Source organism: Anopheles arabiensis, chromosome 2 (assembly GCF_016920715.1).
Source record: "Anopheles arabiensis isolate DONGOLA chromosome 2, AaraD3, whole genome shotgun sequence".
Classification (NCBI taxonomy): domain Eukaryota; kingdom Metazoa; phylum Arthropoda; class Insecta; order Diptera; family Culicidae; genus Anopheles; species Anopheles arabiensis.
The window spans coordinates 32,589,631-32,613,513 of record NC_053517.1 but is presented as its reverse complement, the minus strand read 5'-3'; the positions used below and the strand labels follow the sequence as shown (position 1 = coordinate 32,613,513).

The 23,883-nt window shown below is 48.2% G+C and overlaps 1 protein-coding gene across 6 annotated transcripts; it reads right to left on the bottom strand.

The window, feature by feature from the left end:
* Window positions 1–769: 769 nt before the first annotated feature.
* LOC120896647 (neurofibromin) lies at window positions 770–22,371 on the bottom strand. 6 transcript variants are annotated; one of them, XM_040300916.1, is made up of 11 exons: window positions 22,194–22,371; window positions 21,182–21,325; window positions 20,930–21,116; window positions 13,907–20,842; window positions 13,541–13,824; window positions 9,733–10,503; window positions 7,385–7,480; window positions 6,042–6,244; window positions 5,756–5,942; window positions 5,491–5,656; window positions 770–2,318 (listed from the first exon to the last, which is right to left on the bottom strand). In XM_040300916.1, the coding sequence occupies exons 1-11, from the start codon at window positions 22,251–22,253 to the stop codon at window positions 2,188–2,190; spliced, it is 9,165 nt and encodes a 3,054-aa protein (XP_040156850.1). In that variant the 5' UTR covers window positions 22,254–22,371; the 3' UTR covers window positions 770–2,187. The 6 variants fall into 6 exon arrangements, with proteins under 6 accessions (XP_040156850.1, XP_040156851.1, XP_040156852.1 ...); XM_040300917.1 differs by having other exon boundaries at window positions 770–2,306; XM_040300918.1 differs by having other exon boundaries at window positions 20,930–21,101.
* Between the last annotated feature and the right edge of the window lie 1,512 nt (window positions 22,372–23,883).

Below are 23,883 nucleotides of genomic sequence, written 5' to 3'. Positions count from 1 at the left end.
TAGGTATTCTTGAGCCTCCAAAGCATCTACGTTTCTGTAAACAGTCTAACACTAACGAATTGTTGTTAAATATGAATGAAAATATGAATGCTACTTTCACTTGGAAAATAAAGCAAATATTTTTAAACAGAGAGATTTAGACATTTAGAGATTTCAAAAAGGGAATCATGATTCTTGCAAGGTTAAAGAAACTTTATACATATAGAGATGCATAAATCTTAGGCGATTTTTGAAAATTCGGTATCTGAAAATGAAAGATGCAGATTCGTTGATTAATTGTGAAAATTCATTTCGATTCATGAATCTGAATCTGAGTTACCCATGTGTAGCTTAATACACTCCTGAGGCAGGCCAAGACCGCAAAGCGGTTGTAGTGCCGGATAAGTAAGTAAGTAAGTAAGTTTAAAAATTGGCCTAAAAGAGAATATTGAATGAATAGCAGATGGTACCATCTTCATATCAGTGCCAGGGCATTACTGTACTAGAGAATCTGTAATAACTGACTTTTGATTAAAAAAAAACAATAAATATAAATGTTATTTAAAAAAAGAGAAGGATGTTTAAACCCTTCATTAATCCGTTCCAGTTTTTTAATGTGTTTTTTTTTTTACTATATGTGATGTTAAACATTTATTGATAGAATCCATTCATATATAAAATATACATTTAACGTGAGTGATTAAATTGTATCATCTCGTAATCTAAACATTGTACTAAACGTTTGTTTGTTTGTTTGTTGTTGTTTTCTTTGCAATCTTACTAATGAAAATTATTTCGATTCAGTTGTTTCGTTTCTTGCGTTGCCTGTTTTTTTTTTTAATTTGCATGCGTTTGACCAGCTTGAAAAGGCTGTATTTCGCTATCTTAGGGTGTATGCAACATTTCCAATGTTTACCCAGCACACCATCTTTCGCTAGCGTTATCGCTCCGGATCTCGGAACCTCGCTTGTTTGTCCCTAAGAAATATTGCTTTGCACTAGATCAAGTGATCGCTAGATGGTTTTTCTCCGTTCTCTGAACCATTATACTTTTTAGTGGTGAGTTCATCAATTCGTTTCTTGCACATGCAATTTTTACCGGCATGAGTTGACGATTTTGGCTCTTTATGCCGTAAAGTTTACCGACCACTGCACTGGACGCTACGCCCAATGAATATTCCAATAGGATTCTACGATTGGGCGCAAATACATCCGCAAACAAATACCCACTCCATTGGGTTGGGAAGTGTCCACCCTTCTGTTAGAAATGACGTACAGATACCACACAGAATGGTTACGGTGTGTAGAGATTAGTGATGTGTTATGCGGAGCAGATCCACTCAGATATCCACTGAATTCTAATGGGAATCAAAACCAAGTCCAAGGACGAATCCGGAAGGATGCGGCGACCAACTTTGGAGGGCTCCAGACGATTCCAGATCACTTCCGACGACCCCGAATGAGTCCGGATGACTCCGAACCATTCCGGTTAGCTTCGGGCGATTCCGGTTGATTACGAACGGCTCTGGATGAGCCTGGATGTGTTCAAACAGGATGGATCAATCCAAACAAGGTCAAATCAAAGTGCATATCATTGCTTGCAGTAATGGCAGCTAATTCCATCGTAATATAAAAATGTGTAGTTTTCCATTCGTCAACCCATAACATGGTGATCATAAGCATCCGTATAATTGCGGCTTGCGCCGCTTAGCTTTCGTTTGTTTAGATTTGCATTGTAAAATTAACTTGTCCGGAGTCGTCCGGACTCAACCGGAATCACCCGAAGTCAACCGAAATCGTATCAATTCGACTCCGGAAAAACTCAATTTGCCCCCATCACTAGTTGACCTCCCTCTGCATTCACTCTGCAACACACAAATGGGTGCACACAAACACAGATACACACACACAGACACGCGCGCACACTGATGTAAAATCTTTGCACAGCGTAGTAAGTTTCTCTGTTGCCATGATAACCTTTCGAATCAATTGTCAAACACCGCGGTATCGGTTGGTGGAGTTAGGGCCGCTGTTCGTTCGTGATCATGGGTCGCTGAGTCGTAGTAGGCGATCGCCGGGGATCAGCAGTATCATCGGTGCTGTTCTTGGTGGTGGTGTTGGTGGTGGTGATGGTGGAAGCTCCAGCACGGCTCACTGCTGCGGCCACAATCGAGGGCAGTATCCGGCCGGCGCTCCACCAGATCTCTGACTAGATATTGTGCGTCGGACTGTCGATGAAGCGGTGCTTCGAGCCGGTCCGCGCCTTGCTGCAGGAGGCACGCCGCAACGAGCTAACGCTGCCACTGAACCCATCGTGATCTAGAGATTCTGATGAGAATGCTACGAATTAAAACAGGAACGCGCGTGCGCCGGAGGGAACAAGATCGGTTTATTCCAAGTATGTCCCAAAAGAAAACACACACACACACATACAACCAAATACACCGAGAAAGATGTAAAAAAAGGTGAACGGAAACGTAAAAGTGGAATAGCGAAAGACGAACGTCCGCATGTTCAAACAAGAAAGTAAAAATGTTGCAAATTATCGATGAAACGGAACGGTAGAACACAATCATCATCACACATTGAGCAAAAAAGAGGTTCAAAGTTGGGATGTCCATATGCATAATTTGTAAATTGATAAAACATTTGAAGAAGAGCGAAAAAGAGGGAAGAACAATAGAGACATCGGAAAAGCACATAGAGAAGGAGAGAAAAGAAAATCAAAAAGTTTTTGAAAATAGAAGCGGAAAGCCAATAATAAGGAGATAGCAATATCCCTTCAATGGTACTGATAGCAAATATGCAGCAGCCAATAAATAGGATGGAAATTATGTCAAACATCAGATTATTGATAAAAAAAAATCTGCATCATGCTTCAAATATACTGGATGTTGGACAAGTTTTAAATGCGTAAAACTTGCAGGGTTTTCAGGCATTCTGATAGTTTTGGCACACTTTCTGGACTCTTTCGCACGTGAAGTGGTACACTTTGGCGCGCAGGGGATAAAGCTACGTCAGCACATACAGGGTTTCCCACGATTTATTGGTCAGTTCCCATGATTTTTTGGTGCGATCCCACGATTTTTTTTATCATATTCCATAGATTTTTGGTTCGTTCCCATAATTACTGGTATTTTCCGATTGGATCCAATACAATTGGACCAAAAAATTCTGAGAAACGCCCAAAAATTCGTGGGAACGCACCAAAACAAACATGGGAACTCACCAAAAATTGATGAGAACCAACCAATAAATCGTGGGAAACCCTGTAAAGTTCATTAAAATGACAGCTTACAGGGTTTCACACGATTTATTGGTCCGTTCCCATGATTTAATGGTGTGTTCCCACGATTTTTTGATCGTATCGTAAGATTTTTGATTCGTTCCCATAATTTATTGAAATTTTCCGATTGGATCTCAATACAATTGAACCAAAAAATTCTCGGAAACGACCCAAAAATCGTGGGAACGCACCAAAAAAAATATGGGAACTATCATTTCCCGTCGCAGTATCACTTTCCGTGCGAAAGAATCCAGAAAGTGTGCCAAATGTTTCAGAACCCTTGAAAATCCCTGTAGATTTTGACTCTGAAACACGATTTTTTTTCTGAAACACATACACACATACAATAATTCGATAGCCAGCGGTGTACTATCGTTAGAATGGTTCCATAATGAAAATATAATGTAAAATGTAATACAATACAACGTATACACCAAAGCGAGTGGCAAACCCTGTCGCGTGAGTAAGGACTTCTTCTGCTACCAACAGAGCACAGGCGACGAACCCGAAAATAGCGCATAAGCGCGAACCCATCGCGAAACAGTCACTGAGATCACACGCGGATGATGATAACAATAAATAAATGTATTGCTAGGATATAGTGGATACATACAGGATGGTGTAATGGTCACTTGGGTCATATGGCGATAGGCGCCCTTGCGCCACGCTTTTGTACAACAACATTCCCTACTCTAGCTCTAACAGTTCTCTCATCGAACAAGATATCTTAACAAGCAAATAAACTAAGCAAAGAGCTTTGCTCTCACTCGCTCGCTCACTTCTCTCTATCATTAGTGATTGCTTTCTCCTGCTTCTCTAAACTCGACAGATAATCGTATCGTTCCGAAGATTTCATCGTTCCGGTGGACACGGTATTATGTACTGTGAGACTCTTACAGCTTAAACATTGGTACCTTGGTTTTGTGTTCATTTGGTTGGCTTGGTTAGCAAGCCGCAGTAATTTACAGCTAATGCGACTAACAACAACTACATAATCTAACTAACAGATCTAGTAATGAGCAGTCCGTCTGCTACAGAGTATAGCGTACAGCTGCCACGTAGCTCGTCTCGTTGTTTACGTTGTTATGGCGTTTCTTTCACTACTTAAGACGCAACAAAAATTGGGTCATATAAAGGGTAAGACACACGTGTTATGGGAGGGTCTCTCTCTCTAGCCAGCTCTCAAACATTCTAAGCATCGTTTCCGACCAGTAGCATTCCATTTGAAATATTGCACAAATTGTTTGCCGAATGTCGGTCCAAGCAACCGATGATTTGAAACGTAATAGACAAGTTTGAAACAGCTGCTTGCAGTGTTGCGCAGACTGGTGAGAGAAACCCTGTAAGCTTTGCTCTGGTCAGCTGCTTGGGGAAGATGGGTGTAAGATCAATGAATGGACAATGTTCTTTTCCGACATTACGCCCCGCTAACTACACCATGCTAACATTTCTATTATAAGGTGTGCTTTTGCACTGATTCGCGGCAGGTACAATCGGGACAAGAAGGTGTAAGAGATGTAAGGTGTTGCTTTTCTGTCGAGAGATCCAATTCCTCTGTGTAATACGCACACAAAAATACCACCGAAACAAAAAGGGAGGAAGCGCTGGCAATCACGCGCAAATATATACCGAAAACACATACACATATACTGAGAAGGAGAGAAATACACACGCATATATATATATACACATACAGAGCGTAGAAAACTACTGCAGCAATGCAATGATGAAGATTAAGAGATCAAAAAAACATATAATAAAACAGGGATCGTAAAGTAAAAATAAACTACTTAATTGAACCATCTCACACACACATTCACACACACTCACTTTGTAATGGTAAGTAATAGTGAAACATGTGTGAGATGGTGGTGCCTGCCAGGACGATCGTCATCCAGTACACGCGTGTACGATGACATGAAAAAAAAAAATATTAAAAAAAACCACACGGAAACGTCCAAAAGAAGTAGCAACACAGCAATAAGAGACACACGTGTGTCTGGCTCTACAGAAAATGATCGACACAGCGCGTAAAGAGGGCCCGCAGCCGCCGGTAGAAACTGTCCGACCACGGCCGTGGACGGTGCTCGTGATCGTCACGGTCGTCGGCCTGTTCGCCGTTGCTACTGCGGCGCGCGGCGGCATCGGTAACAACACATCGAGAAAACAGCGAAACGGAACCAAAACAGAGGAACATCTCGGTATAGTATTAGTTAGAGGAGGAACCTTTATCCGTCGGCGAGCCGAGCGTGAGGCTGCTCAGGCTGGAGCTGAGATTGTACGGCCGGGGGGACGGTGGCATCGGGGTGCTTTCCTCCACCGGCAGACACGTTTCCACCATCGCCTCCAGGAAGTTGACGAACAGCTCGGACGACTCCACCATCATGTTGTACTGTGGGGAGTGGGGAGAATAGAAAATAAACAACGCGGCATTACGGGCGATGGCGTCGTTGTCGTTTTTTTTTTTTGGAAGTTTAAACAATGATCCTACCTTGGTAAATGGTCCGGCAAAGCGCCACAGCCCTCCGAATCCGCAGCTCTGCAGGAAGTGAAGCGGCTGCTGGCTAGCGTCTTCGCTCGCCAGCATGTTCTGTATGATGCTCTGCACCGATGCCAGCACGATCTGATCGTTCGACACCGACAGGACATTGTTGACCTTCTGATCTAGCAGTGAGTGACTGTGTGCAGGGGGGAGGGAGAGAAGAAAAAAAACAGAGAAAAACATCACAAACACACTCCTTCGTAAAGCCTCCCATAGCATCACTTCCATCACTCACATCACCGGGAAAACCTTCGGAAATACGATCGATCCTTCCGCCAGGTATTGGTAGAGGACGCGCGTCTCTGCCTCGTCCGTCGTGTACTTGACGAGCGTTGCCAGCACGGTCAGCACCAGCGCCTGGGTCGAGGAGTCGGGCAGCACTTCCGGATCGAGCAGCACGTTCGACTCGTTCGACACCGACGACCGTGAGCCACGTTCCTGGTACGGTGTTACGGCGTGCGGAGGATAAAGTAAGCGCAAAAGAAATCATTGATTAGAGCACAAGGGTTCGATTCGGCTCGGTACGGAGAGCGAAGAGCACTGAAGGAAAAGAGAGAGCCGACCGGCAGAAGTGGGTCGCAGAATAGTGAGCAAAACTATCGGTGTGTATGGTGTGGTGAGGGTGGTGTTTGCAAGAAAGATATGCCTAAATGGTGCACAATTCCCGAGCGGTGGGTTTTATTATCGGTAAACATACTTCATTGTTTTGCCTAATGCTTTCTTTACAATTTGGGTTTAAAAGCACGCGTAATGTATAAGAGAGCATAGGAAAGAATAGGTAGAAAGGTGGACAGACAGACACAGACAGACAGACAGACAGATAGACAGGGCAGACTAGGTGAAGTCTGCAGTGTTTTTAATGCAAGTTTCGCTACCTGCGCCTCGATCGCTACCGATCGAGGTACCACTAGACGGAATAAGAGTTCACTAAAGGCATACACCGACACTGACAGAAGAAATATACAGTAAGAAGAGTGTGACAGAGTAACAGAGAGAATAAAAGATAAAGGGAGCACAGAAAACTCCGGTGAGATAAGGTCAGAAACTAACAGAAAAATATCATACATACACATATATAGACATACACAACACAAATATACACAGTACATAATTTGTACAACAAAACGTTCTGAAACAATCCCACCACCCAGAATTGTACGTTATTGATAAATGATAAAAACAAAATAGATAATTTACTTAAGTACACCTGTAAGTGGCAAACAAAGACGAAATAGATATTGAATAAACAAAAGAAAACTCAATAAAACAACCCAAAACATAACAAAACCCAAAAAGCAGAGAAAGCACACAATGAACTAACATAAAACAATAATCAAAGTGCACGGATATTAATATTCATTTACACAAAAACACGCGAGTAAAACACAATTATCTAAACAGCAAAACAGTGACAGAAAGAAACATATCTGAAGAGTGAAGAAGTGAACATCAAATCTAATCAGAAAGGTGTGAAAAGGAGATGCAGCAGGACGATTTTTTACATTCTCTACATGTTTTTTTTGTTTTGATTTTTAAATTAGCTTTTCTGTTTATTTTCTGTTTTCTAGCTTCCGGTACCTTCTGACGATTGTCAATCCGCGTTGATTTACCCAGGCGTTCTTTGGTCGTTGGAACGGAGAAGGATCGGTGGGTTTTGAACAGCATACGTGCAATCTTTTTTTTTTTTTTTTAATGGGAAGTGTGGGAAAATTTTCCATTTGTTTTTTGTAGGTATATTATGTTGAACGGGGAAATGATAGGAAAACACATACAACACATACGTCATATGAAACCAAAAACAGAATTTTTGTTCAAAATGAAAAAAAATGAAAAAAGGGAATTAAATGTAAAAAGAAGTCAATAACAGTGAAAGAAAACAGTAGATTATAGAGACATTTAGAAAGAGGAAAACAAAAACGTCAGTGCAAAAACACAAACAGCCAGACAGATATGGTTTGAATTAACGCAATTATTTGCGAACATTGCCGGAACATTGATAATTGCCGTATATTGTCCATGCAAAGAGAAAGAAGAGGCGTATTAACGGAGAAAAATAGAAAGAGACAGAAGGATATAAGAACAATCAGATGATAGTATAGACAAGACATGGTAGTATATATATAAAGACACAATAAGAAGTAATTTAAACAAATTCCCAAAAGCAAAAAAGAGGTACCTCGGGTTAAACAAAAACAATTGAAATGAAAACATAACCCAAATAAGGAAAATAGTGGCATGAAATAAGTGGCACATTGGAACGTGTAACAAAAATTATTATTTGAAATTTTTGCATGTTTGTATATACGAAAACAAGTCCGTGCATGTGAGTGTGGTTATGTATTTAGAGTAATTATTATGAGCATTGCAACAGTCTCATCGTTGAGTTCCGATGAGCGGTGAGGTGATGGAGCAAGGTAGAATTGGGATAAGAAGAAAAGAGAAAAAGAATATCAAAGTAATACCACGTATACACAAGCTTAGAATATTGAATAATGGGTTCAATATGAGGCAAGATTTACCTCTCGCTTTTGCAATATTTTCGAGTTCTTAGAGGGATGGCAAAGTTTTCAGATATTTTTTTTTATGGAAATTGACATTTGGTTCCTCAAATTACCTCAACACTCCAGACATACACATCTGCCAAGCTAAACATTATATTTTCTATTTCATATTCGTTTTGGCCTTATTGGTCGATAGCGTCAGCAAATGCATATTTATTGTTTTTTTTTTTAAGTAAAATTGAAATAATCCCTCAATAAGGTAAAATACAGTTTGAAGCGATGCTTTAATGTTTGTACTTAACATATTATAGCACGTAAATAAACAAATACACACATTTTCCAATCGATAACAGGTAACACACAACCCAGACACGAAAGACACGAAAGGCTGACCCGATTTATGCTGCAATTGTAGGTTTTCTACAACATAAACAACATTCTCTTGGGGACTCTTCTTTTGGAAGGAGCTCTACACGAAGAGATTGATGTATAAAAGTGCCTTTATACATTATATATTTTATAAATCAGCCAATTTTCTTCATCTTCAGATCTGTGTCACATATACACAAAGAAGGTTTATTATATCATTAAGCTTAATTTTACTATAAGGTGAAATATTTCAAAGAATTTAGTTGATTGCTACACGCGCTCGGGATGGGAATCGAACACCATCCAGTCATGCAAGATGCTGCGTGGCTATCCATTACACCACAGCAACCGTTCACAATACCGCGTGCATACTGCCAATATAAGCTTACAACACATCGAGCCCAGATAATTTGGAAACATTTGCAGAAAATACCATACACAGCACACGATCGCCCTTAGAACAATAGTAATCATTTACAACAACCGTACCCCCTTGAAATACAACACTGAACAGTAGATAAACTGATACACAGGAGAGAAGAAAAAAACATCAACATAATCCGGATATACATACATTTATAAACACAATCGCACAAGATGATCACACACGCAATGTATGAATATGGTACAGGTACAACAATACATCAATAAGAAATCAAATTGAAGCAACAGAGAAGTATGTAGGAATTTAATCATCAGCACTAGTACAACAACCGATTGAACGTTTGATCGTTTGAGTTTTTTGTTGTTGCATACATAGCACGAATTGGAATAGTTGTTAATTGGTTTGTTATAGTAGTGGTAGTGGATAGTGGCCAGGTAGAAGTGGTAGCGGATGGTGAACTGTATTCAAATTTTGAGGTATAGAATAGTAACAGTAGAGCCAACAGTAGTTAGTAGTAATTAGTAGTAATTAGTAGTAGTAGTAGTAGTAGTAGTACTAGCAAAGTATCTCGAAGGAGAGAGAGAGAGAAAGAGAGAAAGAAAAAACATAGACAGACGGACGGAAGATATGGTGGGATGCGTAACAGAAACGGTTTTTGCGGGCGCTCTTACTTTGATCGATGATATGTCTTGCAAGCAGTCGACGATAAAGTTTTCGCTTTCGTCCTTGTTTGTCCCTTGCTTTGTCGCGTCCCGCGCCTGCTCGGAGCCTTCTTCGTCCGTGGTCACCGGTACGGTCGGAACCGCCGGCGGCAGTGGAGATGTTGGCCGTGGTAGCTGTGTGCCAGTAGCGGCGGCCGCACCCGCCGTTGCTGCGGCTGCCGCGGCAGCCGTTACTGCAGCAGCGATGGCGACCTGGCTCGGCTGCTGGTGGGCACCAACACCTCCACCACCTCCATAGCCGTAGGTGGGCGTGTGGCCCTGATTGAGCGCGATCAGTTTGGCAATGTTCGGGTTCATCAGTACCATCTGCCCATGGTTGACCGGTTCGGAAGAGGAGCGGCGATTGCGAAAATCGTTCCGCTGGCTTTGGTACGCACCGACGCCTAGCGGGCCAGCGACGGTGTTAGCGTTAGTGGCGACAGCACTAGCGAAACTACCGGCCGTGGAAATGGTGTTAGTAGTGTTGTTGTTGTTGTTGCTGCTGATGATGTTAGTAAGGATGGAGCTGTTGTTGTTGTTGTTGTTGAGGTTAGGCATGCCTGGAGTGATGGAGTTTGAAGTGTTGCTGTTCATGTTGATCATGGTGATCATGTTGTTGATGTTGTTGGTAGTAGTGTTGATACCGTGAGTAACGAAAGAGGAATGACTGATCATTCCCAGGTGCGGATTGTGCGCCGAATCGAGACTTCTCCACGACTTTCCTCTGATAACGACCGGTTCCTATAAGATTGGGCAAAAGGGAGGAAGGCATTGTCTTTTGTTTCTTTGTGGGACGTTTCGATTGCCGCCCCGTGGGGTGCATTTCAGTATAGTGTATCGTCTTGTGTAACATTATTGAATGAAGTCAATAGTCCTTCATCGACTTGTGAAGCATTTCAAACATGCCAAAATAAGCAGATGTTCCCCCTTTCTTCCACTGCATCGAGTTGTTGAGTGTGTATCTTTTGTTCATGTTTGCGGGTGTGGTTGTGTGTTTCAAACGATTAGCCCAGACCAGAGCACGCTTACACAAGTTACACAAAGGGGCAGAAACAAAACAACTTCTACTTCTAGACTAAAAGAAACGATCGAGATTTCGACAAACGACAAACGGTATGAACATGTTAACCCCATTCTCGCAACATTAAATACAAAAGAAACTACAAACCCCACTCACTCATCCAACGCCTATATACATATATATGTACAAGGGTGAACAAATACACACAGAATTATTATGTAGTGCATGATCATGATGATGATTACGATACATTGGATTGATGGACAAGAAAGAAAGAGCAGATGGTATGACAACATGGTTCTAACGTATGTACAATTAATGAATCACGTATGTACAATAGCTACCGGTGAAATGCAACGATTATATTTTATTGAGCACTTAACAGCAACAATCCTTTTCAAACGTGTATTAAACAAACAAAAAAACATGGGAATCCATCAAATCATAACTGTCAAATGAAACTATTGAAGAACACACGATCTTTACCAGACCCGAAATCTAGCAATCAAACGGGATGGAGAAAGGTGGAGTTTACACCATCAATGCTACCTTACACTCAGATCGCTTGAAGGAGTCAAATAGTGTGGTAAGGGGCCCGTGGTACAATCTATATGAGCTGAAATGAGCCGAGTTGTAGTAGGTGGAAGTGTGGACAGATCGATAGAGAATAAGCGCCAATAAAATAGACAATCGCGAATGCGACTCTCTGTGCCATGTTGGCCGTTTTAGAGTAGATAAGACCCTAACAGGGTAATTTTTGGTTGCTAGGATATTTCTTGAAATTAGAGAGACGAATAATCTTTTGTAACTGGTCAAAATACCTGATAATTGGTAAAATATTTTTTTAGAAATCATTTCCTTAAAAAAATCGCTCCGACCACCAGTTATTTTTCACTAATTAAGATCATCCTTGTAATTTAATTAATGCCAAATAGCTGTTTGTAACTAGTTACTGTTAAAAAGTTAATTTATAATAGATAATTTTACCCTTTCAATGTATTCGACTACGATCAACAGTGCTGCAAAATGTCACTGTCAATGTCATAAAACATTCTCAAGGAAACAATATCCAAGTCAGCGTCATGTACTCAAGAGGTGATGCTCAAACAGTTGGTGTGCCCAATACATGCCACTTGGCATTTTATTAACCGATGCTTAGTGTGAACAGTTCTGCAAAATGTCACTGACATAGTCATGACAAATTCTGAAGGAAACAAAATAATGTCAGCGTCACGAGTTCTACTGTGATGATCAGAGGTGAGACTCAAACAGTTGTTGCGGTCATCGCATGCTTGGTGACATTTTGTGCAACCAACTTTTGGTCAGTCACTTGGTGGCGACATTTTCTGTCGGTGATCATCACGATAGTCATGGGAGATATGCGATGCGTGCGAGTGGTTACAAGCAACAAAATGAGCATGTTTTTTCGCTCTGGTTGACTCGACAGACCATCAAACCAGATTTGGCGACAGAGCGAGCAAGTATGCTCATTTTGTTGATTGGGACCATGCGCCAAGTCCGAAGAATGTTGGAATTATCGACGCCAGAAAATGAGTGACCAAAAAATTAAGTGAGTGAACAAGAGTTGGGTGCTAAATAAAATGTCATTAAGCATGTGATTGGTTCACCAACTGTTTGAATCTCACCTCTGATCACCTCAATTGTGTATGGGTGCTGATTTGAGCTTCTTTACAATCATGAGTGTTGAAACAGTGTCATTTGGAAGCACTATTCACAGTCAGAAAAAACATGATTATGCTGTCGCCGGCATTAAGCTCAGCATGTCAATCAGAATATCGGCTTTTACTCAAGCGCTCGCACGTCGCGTTGGGCATTCCATGACGCACTTTCATTGAGTATCAGCAATAAACATCAAGATACCACGGATAAGTTCATTATTTTCGGTGGTGATTGTCACGTAATTCTCATGACATTTTGCAGCACTACTGATGACCTGTTACTTTCAACCAGTTAGAGCGCGTTCTATTACCTATCGCACAAGACATCAGACTCGAGAAAAAGTAGATAATTTGACAGGATTGTCTTGTTTGTTCGAAACTGTCTGACGGTGCTCCTCCATATAGCTCTATAGGTTTCTTCGAGTCTGATGTCTTGTTAGAAGAGTGGCAGAGCGCGGCCTTACTGTAAGAAATTACTTATACCAGTTATTAGTGACTATTGGTGACTAGTTATTCGAGCTGATTACTTTCAATGAATCCCTCTATTGTAATCCGACAACTAGTATCTGTTACTAGTTACTTAAGAATAAGTAACCAGACACCTTACGTCATTGTTTTATCATTACGTTGTATAAGCTATTACACAAACAGAGACACAATGTGAACTATGGATTCAGCTTTAGATACATCGTAAAACAAACTTTAAAGTAATTATGAACGAGAGTGCGTTCTTATTCCACAAGGGTATTAGCATCTGCCATATATATAGAATAAGGCTCTGGTGCCTCTCTGTAAGATTGGAACAAGCTGGTTCTAGCTTATTATGTGTTTCACAGTCATATTGGGAAGTTCGGGCTTGGTAGGAACTGGTACGACCACCATAAGACCACGGAGATTCTCTAAATCTGAGTGTGCCTTAAAAATCACGAAACGACAACTCCACGGTTAGTGCAAGCTGGGGCCGAAATAGTATGCGAAATGCGCAGTACAATAGATTATGCGAGTCACTCACATTTAGTTTAGATAGCAGAGGTAACACCCATACGAAAAACAAACCCAAGCTTCCGTCCGAACCTACCTGGTGCTGCTGTACTTTGTGCGACTGGCGTGCGTACTGGATAGCGGACTGGTCCAACATATCCCAGGACTTTTGACGGCGCACACTATGGCCACCGGAGCCGCTGGAGCCGCCCGGGCCCGATCCACCCGTTAGTGGGCCACCGCCGGCCGAGTTTGGTGCCGATGGATCACTACTGCTACCACTGGCCGAATCGCCCGAACCGCCCGACTCTACGGGCCATCGCGGTACAGTGTGTTTGACGTGGCAGCGTGAGCGTACCTCCTCCGAGAAGCAAACGAGCGCTATAAAAAAGGCAAAATAAAAAGTAAGTGTGTGAAAGTGGTGCGACATAGCGAAAGAGGGGGGGGGGACAATTACACTTACCAGTCAGATAGGCGACACTGTCCGGCGTTACCTCGAACTTGTCCCGCCGGTGCGGTTTCGCAACGATCCCGAGCAGCATCGTCAGTACGCGGGACGTGCGCGACACGGTGGTTGGCGTCGGGTGCCGAAAGCCCTTCAGCAAATGCCCTACCAGCGCAAAGTGAAAGTTCGACTTGAACGACAGGCCGACGGCATGGTCGAGCTGCTTGAAGTGCCACTCGAGCGGTTCCCGCGTCGCCATCATCACGTCGGCAATGTTCTGGTTGTCGAACAGCTGTTGCGAGTTGAGCGTGTGCAGGTTCTGCTCGAGCAGTGCCAAACCGGCCGCGTACAGGGTCGATTCGTCCAGCTGCAGGACGCTTACCGCCACCCAAAACAATGCCCGGTGGATGGGCGATTCCGGCCGGAGCAGCGGTTGCAGCCGGGTCAGACACATTACCAGCGCCTCGAGCAGTATGATATCGTTGAACGATTCCAGCGCTTTCACCAGGATGCGCAGCAGCTGCTTCACGTCCTGATCGGTGACGCTTTTCGAGATGCAGCCGAACACGATCAGTGCCCGGGGCTGCAGGGCGGGATTGAAGCAGAAGGCGAAGCTTTTCGCTAGCGACGTCCACGTCTGCAGCCAGTCGCAGTCGGGAATGTCGCGCATGCAGGCTTCCATGATTTCCAGCAGCGCCTCGGTGATCACCTCGAGCGACGGGAGCGCCAGACGCTCGCGATCGGCCGGCGGTGCCTGCGACACACGCTCGTTGCCCAACCAGCGGTCGTTCGGATGGCGGCAGGAGGAACGGAACGCCGTGACGGCGGCCGACTTCACCTTGCTGATGCCGAACAGCAGATAGAACTTGGGCAGGGAGAACTCGTCCAGCGACAGGCGCAGCATGCGCTGGGTTTCCTCCGAGAAGGACGGCTTGGTGCAGGTACACAGCGAGTGGATGATGTTGATCACGAGCCCGTGGGTCGAGGCGCGCATCGACAGCGAGCCGGTGCACACGAGAAACGTCACCGTGTGGAAGAGGTACGGCAGATGGCGGGCCACGTCGAGACAGTTGTTGAACGACAGCATCAGCAGATAGCGGGCGAGTATCGCAATGTCGTCCCACATCATGTGCTGCTCGAGGTACTGCGTCGGCGAGTGGCAGGTTTTGTCCATCACGCGGCACAGCCGCCCGATCACCTTCTTCGCCACGAGCTGCACGTTGGCGGAGGCGAGCGCGACCGCCGTGTCGGCCATTATCTCGACCTGCGGCGAACCGAGCCCGGAGCTGACCGACTTGTGGATGAAGTTGTCCAGCACCATATCGATCAGCTCCGGTATCTGGCCGATCGAGCCCCAGATTTTGGCCTGTATCGAGGGATACATCTCCTTCTGCTCGATCGTGAGATTGATCAGCTTCTCGAGGATCTGCGCAACCTGCTTTTGCCGCTTGCCCTCGTCGGACGGTTTGCAGAACCGTACCAGATTCGCCAGCCAGGGCGTCATGTACTCGAGACACAGATGCTTCAGCTCGATCGTGCTGCGCTGAAAGCCCTGGATGCACTCCTCGAGAAACTCCAGCGTCAGGTGCGGCTCGTTCGTGGCCAACGTTTCGCTCACCGACTTGATGAAGATCGTGTTGTTCGACGGGATGCAGAGGCCCTGCGTTTCGAGCAGCTGGCCCTCGATCTTCAGATCGAAGGTCGCAGTCAGGGCGCACAGCTGGTTGTACGCGGCCGTGCGCAGGTTCGGATCGGACGAGCCCAGGTTCAGCAGGGCCATGTTGAGCAGCGTGCCCGGCACATCCTTCGGCCGGATCTTCTGATGCACGGTGACCGAGTCGGGCTGGCTCAGCTCCCACCGGTTGCGGATGTGTATTATCGCCTGCACGATGTTGTCGCAGTCGTTGTGGATGAAGCTGAGCTGCGAGCTTTCGTTGGCGATCGACAGCGTGAACTGGTTGTCGTCCACCAGGCACACCTCCTCGATTTCCGACGCGTAGTACACGTCGTTCAGCAGCACCGAGTGGGCCAGCACCTTCGTCTTCTCGGCGGACGTAATCTGGAGCGCGGTCGGCCCGACCTTGATCGCCACCTTCGTGTCCTTGTGGCTCAGCTTGAGCGCGTTGTTGAACACCTTCAGATCTTCGTCGAGCGAGAGGGTCGCGCCGGGCAGCTTCTGCTGCTCCGGGTCGATCACGTCGTTCAGCTTGGCTGGCGAGTCGAGAAAGATCAGCTTCCGGCAGCCCTTGAGCGGGGCCAGTATGCGATCGTGAAACTTGGTGTACTCGCGCACCCACGAGTTGCAGTTGTAGATGTACGCGGCGTACAGATTCTCGTACGCGACCTCCGGCAGCACGTAGAACCACTTCTGCAGAAACTCCGTCCGGAAGCGGTTGTCCGAGCAGGTGTGCGTGAAGTCGATCACCACCTCGAACGGCGAGTGGCAGAACGGTTTGAGCGTTAGGATCACGTGGTAGATCAGCAGGTCGCCGTTCGTTTCGCCAATCTTGTAGCGGCGCGCGATGTAGTAGAACACCGGATTGCCCGCCTTGCTCGTGCCGGCCTGGTAGAAGATGTTCATCGATTTCAGCGTCTTGAACTCCTCCTTCTCGTGCATCTGGTGCTTCACCATGATCTCCTCGAAGTTGGTCGACGACATGTCGATCGAGCTCCAGCGGGCGTAGGACGAGAAGAGCAGATGCGAGTCGACCGGCTTGTGCTCGGGCGGCCCGAGGTACGCGAGCAGCGTGGCCATCTTGTCGAACGGGCGCCGTCCGACCGCCTTGTGGTCCCGGCTGCTGGACAGGTAGTCGCCGATGCGCTCCTGGTGCGACCACAGCAACCGGTGCAGCGCCAGCACGTTCGCGTCCGAGATGAAGCTCATGCTGTGCGACGTCTGATCGACCGTCTCGCAGTCGGAAGCGATCTGTATGAAGAAGCGCCGGCCCGCCTCGAAGTGGGCGCGCAGAAAATCGTTAAAGCACAGCATGTGCTGCTCCTTCGAGAACTCCACGTGGTTGGCGATGTTTTGCAGTATTTTCGACATCAGCATCAGGCCGCGCTTGATCTGCGTCGGCACCTGCTTGCCGACGATGCCCAGCTCCTGGGGCGACACGATCGCCGGGTTGATGAAGCGCAGAAAGATCACCGTCCCGACCGCGCCGATGTTGTTCTGCAGCAGGTTCGGGAACCGCTTGCTCAGCACCTGGTACAGACAGTGGCACATCGAGCGGAGCTGGGGCGGGAACCGGTCCGCCGAGTTGACGATCGCGTCGAACACCTTCTGCGTGAGGGCGATCAGGTTTTTCCGGTTCACCTCAATGTCCTCGGTCGGTTCGAGCCGGGCCGGGTCCACCTCGAAGCTGCTGGTCGGTTCGTCGCCCAGCAGTGGGCGAATCAGCGGCTCGAGCAGCCCCTGCAGATAGCTCGCGCCGTAAATCTTGAAGCAGAACGCCATTATCTTGCTGCCGAGCGAGTTCCCCCGGAACAGCGTCTGCATGCAGTCGGACACTTCTACCTCGCGGTAGAACATGTTCCACAGCAGCGGAGAGAGCAGATGCTTCGCGTCGAACAGTGTCACCAGCACGCGGGCCAGCTCGTCCATCTGGGAGGTGGTCACCACGGAGGCAAGGGCCATCGCGATCGGCAGCTCGCCCTTGTCGCTGATCATCGTCACGAGCTGCACCAGCTGCTCGAACCGGTCGGCCATCACGGACTCGGCGAGCGTATCGAACTCGGTGCCCTGCTGCAGGATCTGCGTCAGCACCTCCATGAACGCTGCCCGGGTCTGCAGGTCGGGGTTGTAGCTCAGATCGATCGAATGCATCAGGCCCGAGTCGATGTTCGCGCTCAGCAGGTTGGACATTGCCTGGATGGTGGCGTTGCGCAGGGCGGTCAGCTTCCCGGCCGCTACCCTCGGCCGGGGCGGCAACAGCGGCGGATTGTTCGTGTCTTTGTCCGCTTCCGAACCGTCCACGCAGTCGTTCAGCAGGTTCATGAACAGCGTGAAGTACTTCAGAAACAGTGCGCTCTTCGCGTCCATCAGATCGCCGCGGTCCGATTCCTCCGGCTGGAGGGGCAAACCGCGCAACAGGGCCGCCACCGCCTCCATGCACGCCTGGTCGAGATCGCGCGTAATTATCGTCACGTCACCCGAGCCCGGCGGCGCGATCTGGTGCGACGTGCCCATCACCCAGTCGGTCAGATACTCCACCAGCTTGTTGCGGAACTTCATCTCCTGCCGGAAGGCGAGATCGTCCCGCCGCTTCATCATCACCTCCACCAGCTGGCAGAGCTTGGTCTTGATGTGGATCGCGTGCACGGTCATGTCCAGGTGGCGCACGTACCGCACGATCGCTAGCATGAGATTCTCGATGCTCGTCACGCCGAGATGCTCCGCGTTCGCCGGCTGGTCATTCTGGTCCTTGCTTTGCCGCCCGTCCAGCACCGACTTCATGATGTAGATCGTGTGCTCGATGAACTGCGTGTTGATGTCCGTGACGACCACCTGGCCCTGCTGGTCGAAGAACTTTTCCACGATCGAGCGTATCTGGTCGAACAGGATGGGATACAGCTGGGCCGACATTTCCTGCCCGACCAGCTCCTTCACGTGCTTCTGTATCTGCGGGCCGAACTTTTCGTTGTTGCACACGAGCAGCCGCAACAGCTGGCCAATGAACTGGGTCACCGGGCAGTACTGCACCTCCTGGCTGCTGCCCGGCCCGATCGACGATACCAGCGACCCCATGATCGGATGCATCGAGCCGCGCCCCGAGCTCGAGCTGGACAGCGAAGTGGTGGATTGCATCAGGGACGGTCCGGCCGTTCCGATCGGCAGATTGTAGCCTTGCGTCGCCTGTCTCTGGTTGCGAGGCTTCTGCAGGCAGACACCGCCGAGCGCCAGCAGGAACCAGGTCATGTTGGCCCACTCGGTGATTTGCTCCTCGAGATCGTGCTCCGAGCTCTGGTGGCTCGCGCGCCGTTTGCCCATGCTCCGGTGAAACACCTCCGCCTGCCCTTCCTCCGGCTTCCCTTTCGGGTAGCTCTGGAGCAGCTTGCTCGTTACCTCCCAGTTGCGGAACGTTTCCTCCCACGCCGGCTGCACGCCGTTCACGCAGTGTTCGATCTTGCGCAGCAGCGACATGATGTTGCGCTGCAGCGTCACACGCCCGTGCAGATGCTCGAAGAAGCTGTACCGCGATTCCGCATTCTGGGGCGACGTTAGCGTAGCCGAGGTGTGCGACAGCTCCTGGTAGAGGTGATAGTTCGGTAGAATGAAGCCCACGGTAAGCTCGTCCGAGCCGGACCGTATTTCCGCCTCCTCGCACAGCAGCCCGAAGCACGACAGCGATACCATGACCGCGTCCAGATCGACCGACCACAGGTACATGAAGAAGACCACCTCGAGCTTGATGTGCGCCTGGCGGCAGATCGCGATCTGGCTGCCAACGTTCGCGTAATCCTTGTGCCGCTGCAGGAACGTGTTACGGCAGATCAGTATCTCGCGCAGCCACTTGAGCACGTCCGTGTAGTTGGCGATCTGGTGCTGGATCAGCTTTTGCGAGATCGAAAACAGTACCTGCGAGCTCACGTCCCAGAACGTGTTGATCGGCGCCTCGGGATTCCACACCTCGATCTTGTCGGGCGAGTGCAGGGCGAGCAGCGCTTCCATCGCTTCCTGCGCCACGTCCGGCATCGTGGGCTGGTGCACGAGCGAGACAAGCCCGTTGATCAGCTCGAGCGTCGAGCTTTGCACCTCGTGCCCCGCCTTGCCGAGGCTGTTCAGCAGCAGCATCGGATCGGCATGGATGAGCCGCACCATCAGCAGCAGCAGCGCCTTGTGCGCTGGCCCCTCGTCTGGGCGGGTCAGCCGGCTCTGGGCGTCCTTCGATTTGAGCGTCAGCGAGGTGATCATGCGCAGCGGCGTGTGGGCGATGTAGCCCTGGGTCGCTTTGTTCAGCGTGTCGGTGAAGAGGCCTCGCAGCTCGCCGGACCGTGCGTACACCAGGTCGATCTGGGGCCACCAGGGTAGCCGCGCCTGGGTGACGATCTTCAGCAGCGAGCTGACGATGACAAAGTGGTAGGCCGGCGGCGAGTTGAGACTCAGGCACACCTTCAGCGCCTCGTTGTTGTGCGGCTTGATGCGAAAGCAGGACACCCAGCAGTCGATCATCAGATCAATGTCCTGAAAGTTGAAGCCCTGGCCGCGCGAGAACGGTTTCGCCGGGTTGAACAGCAGCGCCTTCAGATCGTTTATCACGCTCTGCACCAGCTGGAACGTCACGTTGTTCGAGTCGTTGATGTTGATGTACGTGGACGCTTTGCACAGCTTCACGCACGCGATGGCGGCCGATTCGGTCGACTGCTTGGAGGACGCGTGCGCCCCCAGCCCCTTCTTGATGCCCTCCATGAAGTGTTTCTTCTTCAGGTGGCGCGGCGAGCACGGCGCACCCGAGTCGGCGTTCACAATCTCCTCCAGCACCTTCGGGCTCAGTATCAGCAGCATGATCTGCAGCGGCCACACGGCGGCCCGGGCCTTCTTGTTCTCCGAGTACGAGTCCAGTATGTCGAAGAACGTTTCGCAGCATTTGCTCAGCTCGTCGTTCGGGTTGCGCTGCAGGTCCTCGAACTCCTTCGGGTGAAACTCGATCCAGTTCCAGAGCGCGCGCTCCAGCGAGCTGAGCAGGATCATGTGGGCGGACTTTTTCAGCGACTTAAACTTCTGTATCGTCTCCGTCAGCAGCTTCGTCAGCCGGTGCACGTCCAGATCGATGTGCTGGATCAGCTCGATGTCGCTGTAGTCGGGATTCTCCTCCGCGCACGTGCTCAGCTCCTGCAGGCGGGCCGAGATGCGGTTAAACACGGCCCCAAAGTGGTTCTGGGACAGTGCGAACAGCACCTTCGAGGCGAGCGCCTTCAGCGAGGTGGCATTTTGATTGTTTTCATTCTGTATATCTGAAAGAGGAACGGAACAGAACAGTAAGGACACATGCTGACACGGCGATGCAAAGAGTAAAGCCTTTTTCCCTGTACAATACGCACCAATAAATTGGCAAATTTCCCTGAGGAGCAGCTTCACATTCATCGCTTCCTCGAAACGTGCCGTATCTTTCGACTGCCCGGACAGGCACCGTTCGAGCGTCTCTAGGATGATGATCAACGAATCATAGCAGCACCGTTCCGGCTCGTGACCCCGGCAGGCAGGCGGTTGAAACTGTAAGATAATAAACTAGGCTCAGGTTCCAAGCAGCACTACCGGACGGCCCGAACGGGGGAGGTAGGCCCGATACTCACAATCTCGTTCACACGCTGCAACATTTTCGTCAGGCCGGAAATGACGAGCGAAAAGCGGTAGCGCGATATCTGTATCAAGCAGTTCATCGTTTCGTCAATGCTGAGCCGCGCCTGTGTGCCATGGGGACCGGTGCGGTAAGGGAGCTGTGGTGGGGATTGGGTGAAAGGAAAGAAAACAATTAAAAGTAATAATGAAAATTTTATACATTTAGTAACTCTTTAAAGTTGAAATTTTTCGTTACATTTCCTAATGCATCGGTTCATTCATGCCATTTCTCTAAGATCTAGGATAGCTTCAAGTGTGCGCGAACTCCGATCGATTCCCATTCATGAGAATGTCACAGACAAATAACATTTCGATGAACGAACTCGTTTTCTTTTTCTATTCGCAACTGTTGCTTGGCCCTCCCCACACCGATAGGGGCATCGCAGGCAAATGTAAATATAAACAAACCCCTACCTTTGCGGCACACACACACTTTCCCCATTTGAACATTGTTTACAGCCGGCTAACTTCCCCTCCCGGTGCCGATCGGAGGGGAAACTCGCAATCGGCCACGTGAAACTCTACAACAGTCCCACCCCCAGAAGCATCGTGCACAAAAACAATAACAAACCGCCGGCCTGCCTGCCTGCCCCTTGCCCGCACGCCTACGCCGGCTCACGTACCCACCACGGCCTCCGCCTGGCCGTCGGCCAAAGACGAATTCATTCACAAAAATGGTGCTACGCGCCTGCCCCGGACCGAGCATGCCAGATCCCACACACAAACGCCAACCAAACCCCGCACGCGCATGCCAGATGATGATGGGACAGGTTTTATCGATTTTTCTGCATCTTCTCCTCGCGCTGCTGACAGCTTCCCTCGCGACCCCCACTCCTCCCGCACACGTCCTGCGCAGGTGTCCCACCAGGGCAGGCCAGCTCCAGCAGTAGCCCCCCGAATGGGGCGCTGCCCGTGTGCCAACTTTGCTCGACGATGTGGTAACGGGCGGTTTTTTTTCCAACGTACCTGCTCCTCGAACCGGGCCAACAGTGAGTTGGCCCACTCGCCCGGTTTCTGTGTAGCCATTTCGTTGCGGTTTCCGTGCTGGGCGGTGTCACTTTTCACAGCATTTTCACTTTTTGCACGGAGCGTACGCAGTTCTGGTGCTGTAGCACTTGGGGCAAGGCAAAGTTCTGTGCAGGTCCCATCGTGCACTCCTGCGCAGCCCGGATGGGCGCAACGGCACGAACTATCCGAACGGCACGGCTGACGGCCCGCAGCCCCGCCAAACAATGCGAGGGTTGTTTGTGGCATTTCTCGCTCTAATTCTCTAGCCGTCTCATTCTCAGCAGTTCGATCAAGCCAAGCTTTCAAGCCAAGAGGCGAATGAGCTAGACCTCAAAGTCTCCCCAAGCGCCACAGATAAAGCTTAAACGACTGGAAAATTAAATATCCATAAAAAAATGAAAGCTCTACAGCTTCATTGGTTTGATCAATAGATAACGTATTACAACTCATCATTATATTGCTACCCTTTTCTTGCAATGTGTTTCGACAAGTTTCATCTTATCATGACCTATATGGCCTTCTAACTTTCAGAGCAAAAATCTATATGAATGGACGTGTGGTCAGATACGTGGGTATCAACACCAACGACCATTATTGAAATCTCACTTGCTTCAGTGCTGGTGGTTTCCATTGGAGTTTAGTATTTAAACAATCCTATCGCCGTTCTAGTTCTAGCAATGCATAACTTCAATGCAAAACCATACAACAGAACAGAGGAAATGAGAAAGCTCTCCTCCAAGCGAGGAAGCTCAACTTGTTGGGTATCCCAGAAACAGGATGGCGCCACCAGCTTTTTTGCTATTTTTAGAATGCATGAGTCGTTTGCCGTCTGCTAAACGAAGTCTTTCTATATTCAGCTTAGGTAGAGTGCTTGAGTCGTTTAGAAGCCGATTAGTGGTCGTTTAGTGGATTTGTGGCACTTGGGTCTCTAAAAATAAGTAAACGAACGAAGCTTTCAAGCCCCCTCGCACTGAACTTTTTCCTACCCATCGGCTTTGCTCGTATGACGTCATGCATTACAGCATTCGTTGTGTTGGTGCTCACAGCTGGCATCACCCAAGTGCCACAAATCCACTAAACGACCACTAAACGGCTTCTAAACGACTCAAGCACTCTACCTAAGCTGAATATAGAAAGACTTCGTTTAGCAGACGGCAAACGACTCATGCATTCTAAAAATATCAAAAAAGCTAGTGGCGCCATCTGTTGGTGGGATACCCAGCCAGTGGAGCTTTCCTCGCTTGAAGAGCTTTCGCCTTCCCTCTGTACTGTTATATGGGTTTCGCATTGAAGTTATGCATCGCTAGAACTAGAACGGCGATACGATTGTTTAAATACTAAACTCCAATCGTTGGTGTTCATATCCACTATTATTATTGATTTTTGCTCGGAAAGATGAAGTGAGACGCAACACATTGCAAGAAAAGGACAGTTATATAATGATGAGTTATAAAATGCCATCTATTGAGCAAACAAACCAGTGAAGCTATGGAGCTTTCGTTTTTTTCTTTTAATTTTTGATTTTCCAGTCATTTAAGGTTAATCTGTGGCGCTTGAGCCGTGATCGAAAGCGAGGGCGCTGGGGCTGTGAACTTGCATGGCGTACGAGCCCTTGCGCGCCCTCGCAAATCGCTGTCAACTGCATGGC